The following is a 16,105-nucleotide window of genomic DNA, read 5'->3' on the forward strand; positions in this document are numbered from 1 at the left end:
TATTAATACCGTGATATTATAGCATGCCACTGCAAGCCACACACCGACTTTGGTTGAAACCTCAAATAGTTGTATGTATCTGTTGTGGGGAGGGGAGTTACCGAAACTCTTGGGATGGGAAAGGGGAAAGAATTAAGTCCATTGCTGTAACCAACCTCTGTTTCTATTTGTGCGTGTGTGTGCGTGCGTGTGTGTGTGTGTGTGTGTGTGTGTGCATGTGTGTGTGTGTTTCTCCTATTTTGTTTAGTAGGTTTTCTCCAATGACCATTGATGGAATGACCAGTTTGGCTGGAATTAATATCCCTGGGCACCCAGGAACAGGGTGGTGTATTTTTGTGTACAACCTGGCTCCTGACGCAGATGAGAGTATCCTGTGGCAAATGTTTGGGCCTTTTGGAGCTGTCACCAACGTGAAGGTCATCCGTGACTTTAACACCAATAAATGCAAAGGTTTTGGATTTGTGACTATGACAAACTATGATGAGGCTGCCATGGCGATAGCTAGCCTCAATGGATACCGTCTGGGAGACAGAGTACTGCAGGTCTCCTTTAAGACAAACAAAACGCACAAAGCCTAATGAGCTCTTGTCCTCAGTCCATTTATATATGAAAACTATACAACAAAGGCAAGTTAAGAGAAACTTTATACATTAGTAAATGTCTTTGTAAGTCAGTGTTGAGATGGGATAAAACGACTACTTAGCATCCTAAGAAATATGTGAGATTTTTTATTGCTAGTATTTGAATTAAAACTTCTTAAATATCTTTTATGTTTGAATATGGACAAGAGGTACAGGGTTTTTACCTGTCACATTGCATTCTATTGCCTTCTTTGAAGAAGGTGGACCTTTTAAAGTGTTTCAGCTAAGGGAAGTCATTTCTTTTCTTTTTACATAACTGCCTTGAACCTGTGAGTAAATATTGAGGCTTTGTGTTGTAATTCTTTAGTTGGTTGTGTCTTCCCCCCCCCTTTTTTTTCTTTTTCTGATTAGCTTTGTGTTTGGTTTACATTTAAAGCATTGCTGTTATGTCTGAGAAAAGTATTTTGAAGTTTACATTTTTATTTATGAAGTTAAAAACAGTATTTATTTTGTAATTATGATTTGGGTTGGGGAAGGGGGGCTACATTATAAACGCTTATTGTAAGAATACTGGAGAACTTTTCGTAAAGCAGTACCTTGCCAAAGAGATAAGAGCCTCTTTGATGTGGGTTTAAAAAAAGCATCTATTTTTATAAAAAAGAAAATTTGGAGAAACTTTTTACTGGTCCTGGAACAAATATTTTGACTTGAATACTTTGAGAAATCTCTTCATATGACACCTAGTGAGCTTTTAAAATTTACCAGGAAATTTGCAGTGGTTGGAAAATTTAGAAAGATTTATGATGTAGAAAATACTTTTGAGATCTTTGTATGAAAGGAGTAGAATCAATGGGGGAAACACTGCTGGTTTCGTTTTTGTAATCACCAGTGGAGCGTCTGATCATCCTGGTTATTATGTGATAGGTGGCTCACATTGATTTGTGATTTTGAAACAAAAAAAATTTACAAAAGAATATATAAGAGCAGGCAAGAAGTTTAAATTACCACGAGATGGGGGAAAAAAAAATCTGTTCTTCCTAAAGAAATCCCTTCAGATAGAGCTCATGGTGTTTAGTGATGTACTTGCAGTATTGTTTGAAGAATTGTTTTGTCTTAAGGAAAAAAGATGTTGCACATGATTTGTACTGCAGCAGATCGGCAAAAGTGATCTGAGTTGGATATATTTGAAGGTATTTTGAAAGTTATGTTCAAGGCTAACACCTGAGCTTTGTGTAATGTAAATAAGACCTTGTGTTATGAACCTTTCAGCTAATTTGATTTTTTTTTTTCCTTACATGCCAAGTGATGTTCAGGTTTTGAATGTTTTTGTATCAGTTTTTTCCTTTGTAAATGGCATTAACATTGTTATTTGAGGTCTTGCTTAATCACTTTTGTTGTCCTGAGGACTTGAATTTACAGTGCATCAGATTTGTTGCTAATTTTGTCTGTAGATAGTCTAGCTTCAGCTGTTTATGGTGATGCTACATTTTCGTTTATAAATATGTTTGTGGTAAAAAAAAAATGAGTATAACCATAGGTTTTGAACAAATTTCCTTACATTTTTCATACAAAAGTCATAAATATCTGTATGCTATTGAAATTTAACTTTGTATGATGCTTAAACCACTATTTGGGGAAATAATAAAATAAGTCTTTACCATGTATGAAAGAAATTTTAAAAAATACAAAATATTTTCTGATTAGCATCTAGCTTATAATAAATTTTCAAAAAAGCTGAAGGCAAAAATGCCTTCATCAGGATGCACTGAGAACTATATAGTTACGTCCTGCTTTTTGTATAAACTGAGATGCTCACATGCTTCCCCTTAGAACAGGCAATGTGCTATGCATAACATAGTTGTACATTATCTTTGCAGTTGCGTTGAGTTTTATTTTTATTATTTAAAATTGTAGTTATAAAAATTTTCAGTATAGTACAGTACATATACTGTGAGGCGCGTGCTGAAGTGAATAAGCGAGTTTTCATGCTGACCCACTCAATGCTATTCAGAAATCAATTGGCTTAGCACTTTCTCATATCCTTAGGTGCATTTAGATTGTCAGAGTTAACCTGCATTTAAAAAAAAACAAAAAAACTAAAAAACAAAATACATGTATATACTTAAAAAAAATAAGGTTTCCCTCACGGGAAAACAGCAGCTACATGCTTCTTTCCTATACTACTGTAGCAAACCAAGGCATTGATGAGAGGGCATGCAAATTGTGCTTCACTTTACAGTGTTTATCAGAGCACTTAATAAAATGTAAGGCTGGTATTTATTTGAAGTTGTACAGTATGACTTAATTCACATCTGTTGGAATAGAAAATATATTCTGTTGAGTATTTAAGAGGCTGTACATGTTTTCTTTTGTGTTTGGATTCTTTGTACTTTTTCATGTTCAGTACATCAATAAACAAAGTTGAAGGGAAAGAACAGTGTGGTGAGTAGGTCTTTATACATTTTTGGGGGCTCCTGTGCTCAGTCTAATAAACTTGCTCTCTTGAGTTAAGAGGTTCCCTCAGAGCTTTAGTTGAAAGCAGTGTTATGTAAAGTATTCCAAAAGGCATGTTAATTGAAGTAGAATGTGCAAAAAAATTTTTTTGAATGACACCTTCTGATAAGTTAGCTTTCAAACATTAACTCGATGGGTAATTTTTATAGGGATACGTGCTTTCATTGGCTAGTTGTACAGTTTGGGTAATTGGATGCTGACATCATTCTATACCTCTGATTGAATAACCAGTAACTTTTTTTTTTTTAAACAAATGGAAATTGTCCTCACACATTTACTTGAGCTAAAGAAAAACCAAATAGAAGGAAGGTAACTTACTCTGCTGCCACTGGCAAGATTTAATTCACCCATAGAATCAACTGTTGTTGAGTGTAACTTTTGTTGCCAATGCCAGATTATCAAGAGACTCCTCTAAAATCAGAAACTCAGTTTCCATTAGGTTAGGGTTGATGTATGTAGTACACGTGTACAAATCATGACCTCTGCCAACGCTGTGTTTCACATATATATTCAGCCCTGGTAAGCATCCTTAGCAGATCTGTGGAGGAAGGAAAATATTTCTTGCTCATCTTTTATACAAAGGTTCTACTTCTGTAGAACTTAAGAAAACTTGATACGATAATGAAGTGCTTTTTTTCTTTTTTTTTAAACAAAGTATACTAAATGGCTTCTTTTAATTTGATTGTGTCTGTCAGCTTTTTTGGTAAAAAGCCATTCTAAAAGTAATTGTCCTGAATTCACAGTTTAGTAGTCAAGAGCTCAGCTGAGTGACAAGACAATTTTTTTTTCTTCCAACATGCAATTAATCTCAAATCTCCATGCTCCCTTTTTTATTACAGGAATTCAATACTCTAATTTTGTGATTTTGGAACATCCTCCCCTCACCTCTCTCCTCTTGTATGCTTATCAGTATTTTGACTGGTTTGCATGTCAGCAGTTCTTTTATATTTGAGCAGATAAGGGGAAAATTCTCAGTAAAGGTTTGTGACACTGTTGGTGTGCTTGAGGAAATAAGTTTTTTCCCTCAGAATTCCTTCTCACCTTATGCTTGCGAATCATCCAGGTTATCACAATTCAGTGTTAGATTAGCCAGTATAAATTTTGAATCTTAACATCATTTTACATTATTATAATCTGATTTGAGGAAAGGTGTTAGCAATTTAACCTTAATGTTTTTTTAAAAATAAACAGATTGCAAGTGTCCTAGCCTTATTTTATGCGACGATCAAAAAAATGTAGTGGAAACTTGTAATTTCCCACTCAGAGGGGTACCTAGAAATAAGAAAATGCACATACTTTAGTAAGAAGTATGTTGACATTTTAATATACTTCTAGAACAGTATGTGTATACCTTGTTGGTAGAAAATACAAAAAAAAAAAAAAAGAGGCAGTGGTTTTGATCCTTTATGCCTGTATTACCATATTGGATCCTCAAACAGTGGAAGAGAACAAAAGTATTGCTAGAATTATAACAGAATTGATTATTATTTGAAGAGCATTTATAGCCTCAGTTATTTCAGCAAGTGGTTCATTTTTTTCTCTACTGTTGTTTGTATTCTTTCTCTGAAAATTTTCAAAAGTGGGCTCAATTCCCTTCAGGTTGGAAGGACTAAAACATCTACACATTAATACAGGTAGCCTGTTGACATGGGGTTACTGAAATGAACCTTTCCGGTGTTCTGGTTCATAGAAATAAACAGAAGTATTTTTTGGTTATTCAGCACAGGTTTATTGGTTATCTATGCTGTGTCCTGGGTCTGTAAAAATGAGCAAGATGTGGCTCTTACCTTCTTGGAAACTGTTACTTAGAAGTGAGAACAGACAAGCCACCCTGCCATGCCACCTGGAAGCAGGTGTCCAGCTAACTTGCTGTAGTTGTTACAAACCCCTTTACAACTCATAAGAGTGAACCTGCTCTGTTCTTCTTATAGATTCTGCTTTTCCTTTCTTGGATTGATTATTAGCTCATTTGTTACTAATTTTGTTTTTTTTTTTTTTGACCGTGCCCCTCGGGCATGTGGGATCTTAGTTCCCCTGACCAGGGATTGAACCCACGCCCCCTCCAGTGGAAGCGTGGAGTCTTAACCTCTGGACTGCCAGGGAAGTCCCTCATTTGCGTAATTTTCAATCTGGCATCCGTATCATTTAGTTTAGTCAATCTTGAGATGCTCTCCTGTTCATTAAGTTGTCCATATCCTTTCTGAAGCAAAATAAACGTTATTATACACAATAAAGACATTGCCTGTGTGAATAGTTAGGTTGATGGAGGAATTGGCTGGATGGTCTTGCTCTCTCTAAACATATAAGATATGGAGTGACAACTTGCAAAGCACTCATGGTAAAATATCCTGAATATTAAAAGTATGCTGACTAGCTTTATTCTTTGAATGAAAACATGTCAAAATCTTAGGGTCTCACACTCATTATTAATACTACTTTTAGCTTAAAAAACTAAGATGTAGATTAAGATGTAATAGATACTAACCCCCAGAAATACTCATGGATGTTACATTTTGGAATACCTTAGAGCAGTCAAGCATGAACCCCTGTTTGGAAGTCATATGCCTCTCTGTCCTTAACATAGCCTGTCTTATTCTCCAGAAGATTTGTCCGCATCCACAAGTAGCTATACAATACAAAGAAAGACAAGAATGCTATGAACAGAGTACATTAAAAAGAAAAGGAAGATGGGAGTGACTCATACATGTCTGCGTGTGTGTGTGTGTGTGTGTGTGTGTGTGTGTGTATTGGGTGAGGATAGTTAGTGGGGTGGGAATGGGCAGCCACACAAAAGTGGTAGCAGTTGAGCTGCATCACTAAGGGTAGGTGGGATTTAAAAGAGATTGGGGGAGGGAATCCACGAAGAGAACACTGATTAAAGACATGTAGGTAAGCTTCTGTCTACTTGTAACAGTTTCTGGGCTATTAAGTCACATTCAGTACAGACCTATGAGCTCATTAAACATTTTTGTGTTCATGACTAGTTAAATCTCAGATTAGTCAGAAAATTGAGTCCATAATGAAATACAAAGTATCTAAACATTGAAATTTTGTTCTTGTTACCTTGCCCATTTCTATTGTAACACTAGAAATACTTGCTATGATAGATTATATGTGATTTTTGGAGTTGCAGAGAACTTGCTGGTAAGGACATTGACTTCTTCTAAAAGAAGTCATTGGTATTTGGAGCATGTTGTTCAGTGTATGCAAAGAGACCAAATGAAACTAGATCTCCCTAGTAAGAGAATAGTGGATCAATCTCTTTCTCACAATGTATACTTCTCAAACTCAATAACTTAAGATGATAAAGTGATCCTTCTTTAGTGGTTATGCTATTTATAGTGCCATGGTACCTGGTTCACTCTTAAATGTTGGATTTACATTTCATACTTTTCTTACCTATCGCTCAGGTATCACCTGCTTGGAAGGTGAGGGGAAAATTATAAAATTGAAATATTTCTCAGATATTTCCAAGATGAGGTTTTAGTTTGACAGCTTTTTACCTTTCTGTTGTTGTTTGGGAAGCTCAGTTAATAGCCATACCTTGCATTTCAGTGAAGAGCCACAGAAAAGGCAGCCCATTTAAATAGCCCTTCAGGGGAAGACGTTTGTTTGTTTGTCCTGAAGGGCCCTTTGACCTACAGATTGTCTATAGCCCAGTGCTATCTCTAACTCTGATCTTTATTGTGCACTCCTTCCGAGAATTCTCCTTGTCCAGTTTCGGAAGCAGCCAACCCTACTGTGGACCTCCTTGCAGATGTGAAGAAGCTGGCAGCCATCTTCAGGGTGACCCACCCTGTGGAATGAAGCACAGCTGTCGAGGTAGCTTTGTTCTCTGGATTGGGCTGGATTGTGACAAAGGTGTGGCAGCTGCGGTGAGGATGGGGGGAGGGAGGCTACAATGCACAAATGCAGGTGGTCAGACATCCAGAAGATGCACAGCTTTTAGTTCTCAGACCCGGAAGTACCATGTTGAGCACCGTGTTGAAAGTAAACCCTTATATGTTCACAGGCATGTTCTAGGTCTTTTCCTTTATCAAAACGTAGCTTTTGTGAAGTTGCAAGTAGTAATAATTACAAGAAATAATGCAGATTCTCACACCAAAAAATCCCTGAATACTTACCCAAAAGGATAAGTAGCTATTGCTGTATATGTGGAAGCAGAAATTGCAGTTGTTACCGTATTACTTAAATGTTTAGCAGAATTTCATCTCTTGAGAATGGTTGCTGCTGTGTGTTCTCCATTTGAACTCAAGTATATGTTGAGAGCATTCTGCTTTTCAGGAATTACTCTTTAAGAAGTACCTGCTTTGCACCCGTACATCACGTAAGGAAAGCCTCTTTGCTTCTTCAAGTAAATTGCTCCTCATGTTTTCTGTCTTAGGATTAAATGGCCTGAGTACCAAATGATAAGGCAGACATTCTGTGTTTCCTAAGTGAAGAGTGGTGAGAACTTCTTAGAAGTTTATCTGAAACTTATCCTAATACAGATGATTTGTTTTTTGCTGTGATGGTAGTATTAAGTTGTGCTTCTCAAACTTCTTCATGTTCTTGGCTCCAGTCCTGAGGAGATCAATATCTCTACACACCCATAATCCTTCTATGATAAGGCAGCTTGCCATGGCACACAGGTTGGGAAGCTCTCTTTTAAATACATTATTTTTTAAAAACTTCCCTTCTGTTAACTCTTTCATTAAATGTATATTAAGCATCTACTCTATACCAGTTGCTTTGCTGTTTCAGGGCTGAAGATTTAATTTGTGTCTATTTTCGCTCTGGCTTTGAGCAGGAAGACACCTCAGGCATCTTTTAGCACCTTAATTCTTCAGATTTGAGTCAGGCCCAGAGAAGTTAAGGTTCTCCAAGGTTCTTTTGCTAACACGAGACCTGGCGCTTGAACCCAGTTCTCCTAACTCTTGGAACTCTGCCCATTGCTATCATTCAAGTACCAAAACACACACTGAATTAACTTTCATAAACTGTGTCCTTTTGTGGGATGAGATTTCTTGATTCCTGCAGGATATGTAGGGTATCTAGAAATTGAATATAGGTAAGTGCATGTAGTATTTTATTGTGGTACACTCAGTATAATTTACATCCTTGTGGATAAGTTTAAGCAGTAAAAATATGGTCACTGTAGGAAATTTATACAGTACAAAAAGTAACAAGTCAAAAATTACTCAATCCTTTCCTGAAAAAGATACCTTTTTTCCTCTGACACTTTTTTTTTTTTTTTTCCGGTACACGGGCCTCTCACTGCTGTGGCCTCTCCCGTTGCGGAGCACAGGCTCTGGACGTGCAGGCTCAGTGGCCATGGCTCACGGGCCCAGCCGCTCCGCGGCATGTGGGATCTTCCCAGACCGGGGCACGAACCCGTGTCCCCTGCATTGGCAGGCGGACTCTCAACCACTGCGCCACCAGGGAAGCCCCCTCTGACACTTTTTTGCTTGAAGCTGTGATTATATATCTCACCTTCTTCATAAAGATTTTAAACATTCAAATTTGTTTTTTTCTTGATAAAGCTGTTTTCCTTCCTTTTGATTTTGTTCATGAGTGTATGGAGAAATTTTTTAACAGACGTAAAATAATGCGTTTTGATTTTGGTTTAAGATAAGGCACGTGAAAGCTGTTATCTAGTTTTGTTTGTATTGATTGCTGCTCACATGTCAGGGAGGTATAGAAATCAGGAATTCTACATGGTTTCCCATTACAACTCCATTCCTCCAGGTTTTAATAAAGACTGAAGACCAATTGAAGTATAGAAACTGCGGCAATATCTCCAAGTCTCAGTGTGGGGATGTGCCTAAATGCCTACTTGCCACTGTCTAAGGTGGGCAGTTTGGCTGCAGACTTCAGCTAAGCATCAGGGGCCTGAATGGGAAGGGAGAAGTGTGAAGCTACTTCTTCTCTGTCTGGACAGGGGACACGCAGATACCCTACCATACTGATAAGTCAACTGCTTCTATCCTTTCTTTCCTTAGAAAAAGGAAATGCTCCCTTCCTGAATAGGGGCTCTGAGGAGAGGAGGACGATGAACCCAAGTGTGGGTGAGTAAATTTTCCTCTTTCCATGGGTCTCTGATTGCCGTGATCGTCTTTCCAGCGAGGGTCTGCGTAAATACTGGCTCCTTATTGCATGTTCTGGGAGAAAAAGCTGATGGTAGGAGAGCACTTGTAAAAGGATGGAGGAGACTGAAAGACGCTCGTTAGAGTGCACCTGGATGCTGCTGTGACATCACAGGCGGACCATAAACGGCTCTCCAGAAAATACGACAGTCTTTTTTCACCCCTTTCTTAACAATGAGACGTAGATTGGGCTTGTTCTCTATTCAAGCATCCTTATGAGTAAATGTCTATTTTTACAGTAGAGCTGCACTTTAAAAATAGCTCCAATCAGTGCGACTCTTTTCCCCCATATGTTAAAAAGTTATGAGTTAAAATAAATTTTAACTCAGATTGCTTAAATTCTTCCAGACACAAGGCACTTTCCTTTTTTTCTTTTTTTGGGGTGGGGGGAGGAAGGGGACAGGGGAGGATTAAATACAAAATAAGGACTTTTCTTTCTGGGCCTCCTCAACCCTGTGTTTGTTCTTTGAGACATTTTATTTTTACCGGTAGCAAGGCCTTTAAACCAAGATTTGAGATTTCTGACTGTTAAAAAATTCATTAATATTTGGCGGGTTACAGTCTTCTTCCTGGAGTGATTGTTTATTTTTGTTGCTGAGAGCAATTAGCTAGAACAGTCATAGTTGCAGCTGTTAGATACTCTAAGCTCCAGCGGAGATCACAAAAGGCTTTCTGCACATTTAGAGTCTGTATTTGGATTGTTTTTAATGGGTGATTCTTCTGGAGTCACTGTGTTAGCAAATTCAGTTGGGTGATCCCGAGCCAAGTCGAATGTACAATGGGATCCTGAGCCTGCTGTGTTGATCAGTCACCTAAACCACTAGCTTTGTAGAAGCCGGGGTGGCAGTGGCTGCTGTGTGTGGAAAGAACCTGTCCCATTCCTTTTCTCTGTATCTTTACCATGCAAACCTGGGTATGGCTTGTCCCCAGACACTGTGCCCAAAACACTGCGTTTTCTCAGGGATTTGTCCTTGGGTGTTTACTCCTTGTTTTGTTGCTCTTAACTTGCTAAGGCTTTTGTGGGATAATCTGCCTGTGCAAATGTGAGAAGGAGATTCATGGGTACAATCTGGTGCCCAGTGACTTACATCTTTAGGAAAGACTGGCTTCTTAGAAAATCTTGGCTCCAGTTGAATGCCTGACACTTCAGAAACAGCAACTCAAATGAAAGGATTGTTTCACTATTTTTATAGTGTCTGTACTTTCGCCTTCGAATATAGTTTTGATAGAAATGTATTTATGTGTGTACATATTTAATAGTCATACTGCTTTAGGGTTCACAGTATGCTTTTCTAATTTGAATATCACAGTGACCTGTGAGGCAGGGAATTCTGTGTTGTCCCTATTTTACGGAAGAGTAAATAGTCTCACAGTTGGTGGATAGCCAACCACCTGCTTGGTTTTCTGTACTGCGGCCATTTACTTTGTGTAAATAAAAAATACATGTTTTGTATATTTCACTGCTAGCATATTGAGCAAAAGCAGGTGGATGGACTTAGCTTTATTTTAAAGGCTGCCAGAGATTGCTCTAATGTACAAGGCTAGAGTGACAACTCAGTAAAGTGGTATAGAATCAGGATACGTTACATCGTCTTTCTTTCAGGGAAATTATTTGGGAATCTTGGAGAGGTTTGGTAATCGTATTACAAGTAGGAATCTAAAATGTGCAGTGAAAGTTTGTTTCCTGCTAGCTAACATAAATTAGAAGTCATTACATTTTGATGAGATTTAGGTACTTATATGAAGGTATTTTTAGAACAGCCTTTCCAATGGCAGTTGATTGACCAGATGGCAGTTGGCTTGATCAGCCAGCTTGGATCTATTACTAAGTCAGGTGGGTAGTTCTTCTTTAATCACGCCTCCTTCCAATAAAAATTTTCATATAATTGGAGAGGTATGAGCACTGGTAAATTAAAAATTAGTAATTTTAATGAAATTTTTCTGTAAATATTTTATGTCTCTCATATTTTAAATGATACTATAGTCTCCTGAAGTATCATGATTTGAATTGAACACACAAAAATTTCAAGCAAAATGCAAGACTTTCTTCTCTCTTCCCTTCTTGAAGATTAAAATAATTGTAATAATATGAATTATTGATGGCTTTCTTGTTTCCTCAAACTTTTAAAAATAATTAATGTTTTAAAATCTTTTGGAAACCTAGGCAGTATCTACTAGGACACCACAAACATTAGAATTGACATATGTAGACAAAGTTTTTTAATACTCAGAGTTGACTGTAAATATATTTGAAAGCAATGTGGCAACATCATCTTGGATAAATTAGTTAAGGATTCACTGGTGATGCAGATAAGTGAGATGAGAAGGATGTGGAAACAAAAGGATAGATGGGATGGCCAGAACATCTGAATGGAGGAGTGAGGGCATCTCTGTGTGATGCTCTCCTTTCCATCACAGTGAATGGAAGCCTGGGGGGAGGTGCTGATGGATCAGCAAGAACCCTGTTAGGAAGACTTCTGGATAGAACTTTGGACAGTGATCCTGAAATTTTTTTTTTTTTTTTGCGGTGTGTGGGCCTCTCACTGTTGTGGCCTCTCCTGTTGCGGAGCACAGGCTCCGGACGCGCAGGCTCAGCGGCCATGCCTCACGGGCCCAGGTGCTCTGTGGCATATGGGATCCTCCCGGACCGGGGAACGAACCCGCGTCCCCTGCATTGGCAGGCGGACTCTCAACCACGGCACCACCAGGGAAGCCCGATCCTGAAATTTTGAAGCCTGGAATCTCTGTTAGCCTCAAAGTAAAGCATCAGATCTTAGCTGAATTATGACTAAAACAAATACTGAAACACAAAATATTTTGTCTTCCACAGTCATTCTCAGACTTAGGTATGCATGATACTCACCTTTTTTTTTTTTTTTTTTCTTGCGGTACACGGGCCTCTCACTGTTGTGGCCTCTCCATTGCGGAGCACAGGCTTAGCGGCCATGGCTCACGGGCCCAGCCGCACCGTGGCATGTGGGCTTTTCCTGGACCGGGGCACGAACCCGTGTCCCCTGCATCAACAGGTGGACTCGCAACCACTGTGCCACCAGGGAAGCCCCATGATACTCACCTTTGAGGCTTACTAATATAGATGCTTGAAGCTCACCTCAGATTCTGATTCAGGGGCTCTAGAGCGAGTCCCAGATAGGCTCCAAAATGGAGGGGGCTTTTCAGCCAAGGTAAAGACATACTGGTCTAGTGTATATTGAAATGAGCTATCAAGAGTATAGGAGTTCAAAGTGTTCCTACTCTGCCTGTTGCCTGTTTCCTCTTCCTTCTCTGTTGTATTCTCTTCAGTTTCCAGGAAGCCTGTGGTTGTCTATTCCTACCCCAATTTTCACCTAGAAAACTGAGTGATAATTTGGGTCAGACAACATGCTAATAAGCACTCTGTTTGCAGTATCTCAATCTTAATATCACGAGAGAGGTACTCTAATAATCCCTACTTTACAGAGGAATAAAATGAGACTTAAAGAGGTTGAGAAACTTGTCCAAGGACTTTAGCTAATCGGCTGTTGGGCTGGAGCTGCAGCTCACTGACTTCAGAGCTGTGGTCTTAACGACACAGTCTGCTCTAGTGGTTAACAGTGGGCGACCGTGGTGGAAATACTTGATTTTACCCTAACATGAGCTAGTTTGGTTTTACTGCTCCAAATACATCTACTCTTGGAAAAGAGTTCCAGATGTTTGTTGTTGTTGTGTGTGTAGTTTATAATATAAAGATAGGTTTGTTTGTGTTTTAGCTCACTTTCTAGACTGGGAAATTCCTTAGGGTAGCATCTTTCTGTGATTCCTCTTGGTGTTTCTTTCCCCTTATGTCCACCATGGTCCCTTGCACATACATCGTGAGTGCTCAGAGGGTTGTAGAATACATAAAATGGAAAAACGAAGTTTGAGGAGCCGCTACCTACTCAAAATTAGGGCTGGTGTGAGACCTCGTGTATCCTTACGTTTATTTTCTCCATTGGGAAATTAGTGCTGATGCTGTTCCATGTTTCTTGAACATTTCAGGTTGCTTGCTTGTTTTGCGGATGAGTCAGGGTTGACAGTATACCAAATTGTAAAATGATGACTCCAGGAAAAGTATAGAAAAGGAATTACTGTGCTCCAGGAGAAAGTGCAAGTCTGTACACCCAGGGATTTATTCTATACATTCTGGTTTCTGTTCTCCTCGGGTAAAAAAGTCTTCTAAGTGTGAATACTAGGGATATGAACAGTTAATTTCTTTAGTCTTGGACAGTGTTTAAGCTGGTCCTATGTCTGAATAGGGTATGAGACAGAAATGTAAAGAAAAGTTGAAATGTCTGATTCTATTGCTCAGGAGACTCAGGTGAGCCCGGTATTTGGTGTACATTTTTAAATAAAAGATTTCATAGCTCTTTCATTTTTTTAAATGAAGATATTATGATGTTAATAGCCAGAAAGTAATTATCCTTTTCAGATTTACTCCGAGTGATAGAATATCCTCTGCTTAGAGTTCATGCCATTAATGCCACTAATGCCATTTCTTGACTAAATTGAAGTACTTAGTGAAAGTCATACAAAAATATCAGGATGTTAGGTACAGTGTGTTAGTTCAGGTTGCTGTAACAGATTCCCATAGACTGGAGGCTTATAAACAACAGAAATTTATTTCCCATAGTTGTATGTCTGAGATCAGGGGGCCAGTATGGTAGGGTTCCGGTGAGGATCCTCCTCCAGGTTGCAAACTGCCAACTTCTCATTGTGACCGCACAGGGTAGAAAGAGAGTGCATCAGCTCTCTGACCTCTTCGTATAAGACCCTCATCCCATTCACGAGTCTGCCCTCACAACCCAGTTACCTCCCAGAGGCTCCACATCCAAGTAACATCACATTGGAGACTACATTTTTTTTTCGCAGTTTGTCTTTTTATTTTTTTTTTCTTTTTCTAATTTTATGAAGTATAGTTGTTTTTTTTTAAACATCTTTATTGGAGTATAACTGCTTTACAATGCTGTGCTAGTTTCTGCTGTATAACAAAGTGAATCAGCTATATGTATACATATATCCCCACATCTCCTCCCTCTTGCGTTTCCTTCCCACCCTCCCTATCCCACCCCTCTAGGTGGTCACAAAGCACCGAGCTGATCTCCCTGTGCTATGCGGCTGCTTCCCACTAGCTGTTTTACATTTGGTAGTATATATATGTCCATGCCACTCTCTCACTTCATCCCAGCTTACCCATCCCCCTCCCCGTGTCCTCAAGTCCATTCTCTACGACTGTGTCTTTATTCCTGTCCTGCCCCTAGGTTCTTCAGAACATTTTTTGTTTTCCTTAGATTCCATATATATGTGTTAGGATATGGTATTTTGACTTGCTTCACTCTGTATGACAGACTCTAGGTCCATCCATCTCACTACAAATAACTCAATTTTGTTTCTTTTTATGACTGAGTAATATTCCATTGTATATATGTGCCACATCTTCTTTATCCATTCATCTGTCGATGAACACTTAGGTTGCTTCCATGTCCTGGATGTTGTAAATAGAACTGCAGTGAACATTGTGGTACCTGACTCTGTTTGAATTATGGTTTTCTCAGGGTATATGCCCAGTAGTGGGATTGCTGGGTCGTATGGTACTTCTATTTTTAGTTTTTTGAGGAACCTCCATACTGTTCTCCATAGTGGCTGTATCAAGGTACATTCCTGCCAACAGTGAAAGAGGGTTCCCTTTTCTCCACACCCGCTCCAACATTTATTGTTTGTAGATTTTTTGATGATGGCCATTCTGACTGGTGTGAAGTAATACCTCATTGTGGTTTTGATTTGCATTTCTCTAATGATCAGTGATGTTGAGCATCCTTTCATGTGTTTGTTGGCAATCTGTATATCTTCTTTGGAGAAATGTCTGTTTAGGTCTTCTGCCCATTTTTGGATTGGGTTGTTTGTGTTTTGGATATTAAGCTGCATGAGCTGCTTGTATATTTTGGAGATTAATCCTTTGTCAGTTGCTTCATTTGCAAATATTTTCTCCCATTCTGAGGGTTGTCTTTTCATCTTGTTTATGGTTTCCTTTGCTGTGCAAAAGCTTTGAAGTTTCATTAGGTCCCATTTGTTTATTTTTGTTTTTATTTCCATTTCTCTAGGAGGTGGGTCAAAAAGGATCTTGCTGTGATGTATGTCATAGGGTGTTATGCCTATGTTTTCCCCTAAGAGTTTGATGGTGTCTGGCCTTACATTTAGATCTTTAATCCATTTTGAGTTTATTTTTGCGTATGGTGTTATGGAGTGTTCTAATTTTATTCTTTTACATGTAGCTGTCCAGTTTTCCCAGCACCACCTATTGAAGAGGCTGTCTTTTCTCCATTGTATATTCTTTTTTTTTTTTTGCGGTATGCGGGCCTCTCACTGTTGTGGCTTCTCCCGTTGCAGAGCACAGGCTCCGGACGTGCAGGCTCAGCCGCCATAGCTCACGGGTCCAGCTGCCCCGTGGCACGTGGGATCTTCCCAGACCGGGGCACAGACCTGTGTTCCCTGCATCGGCAGGTGGACTCTCAACCACTGAGCCACCAGAGAAGCCCTCCATTGTATATTCTTGCCTTCTTTATCAAAGATAAGGTGACCATATGTGTGTGGGTTTATCTCTGGGCTTTCTATCCCATTCCATTGATCTATATTTCTGTTTTTGTGCCAGTACCATACTGTCTTGATTACTGTAGCTTTGTAGTACAGTCTGAAGTCAGGGAGCTGACTTCAGGAATCAGCTGATTCCTCCAGCTCCATTTTTCTTTCTCACGATTGCTTTGGCTATTTGGGGTCTTTTGTCTTTCCATACAAATTGTGAAATTTTTTGTTCTACTTCTGTGAAAAATGCCATTGGTAGTTTGATAGGGATTGCATTGAATCTGCAGATTGCTT

The 16,105-nt window shown here is 39.0% G+C and overlaps 1 protein-coding gene across 12 annotated transcripts in view; it reads left to right on the top strand.

Moving 5' to 3' along the window:
- The window catches only part of ELAVL2 (ELAV like RNA binding protein 2), a 135,846-nt gene extending 132,220 nt beyond the window's left edge, over positions 1 to 3,626 (top strand). For 10 of the 12 annotated variants that reach the window (XM_079927941.1, XM_079927947.1, XM_079927939.1 and 7 more), the window contains one exon: positions 248 to 3,626. In XM_079927941.1, the coding sequence (XP_079784067.1) occupies positions 248 to 578 (331 nt within the window). In that variant the 3' untranslated portion in view covers positions 579 to 3,626. The remainder of the gene's footprint in view (positions 1 to 247) is intronic. The other 2 variants (XM_079927943.1, XM_079927945.1) reach the window with 2 other exon arrangements.
- Positions 3,627 to 16,105: the final 12,479 nt, after the last annotated feature.

Source organism: Stenella coeruleoalba (genome assembly GCF_951394435.1).
Source record: "Stenella coeruleoalba genome assembly, chromosome: 7".
Classification (NCBI taxonomy): Eukaryota; Metazoa; Chordata; class Mammalia; order Artiodactyla; family Delphinidae; genus Stenella; species Stenella coeruleoalba.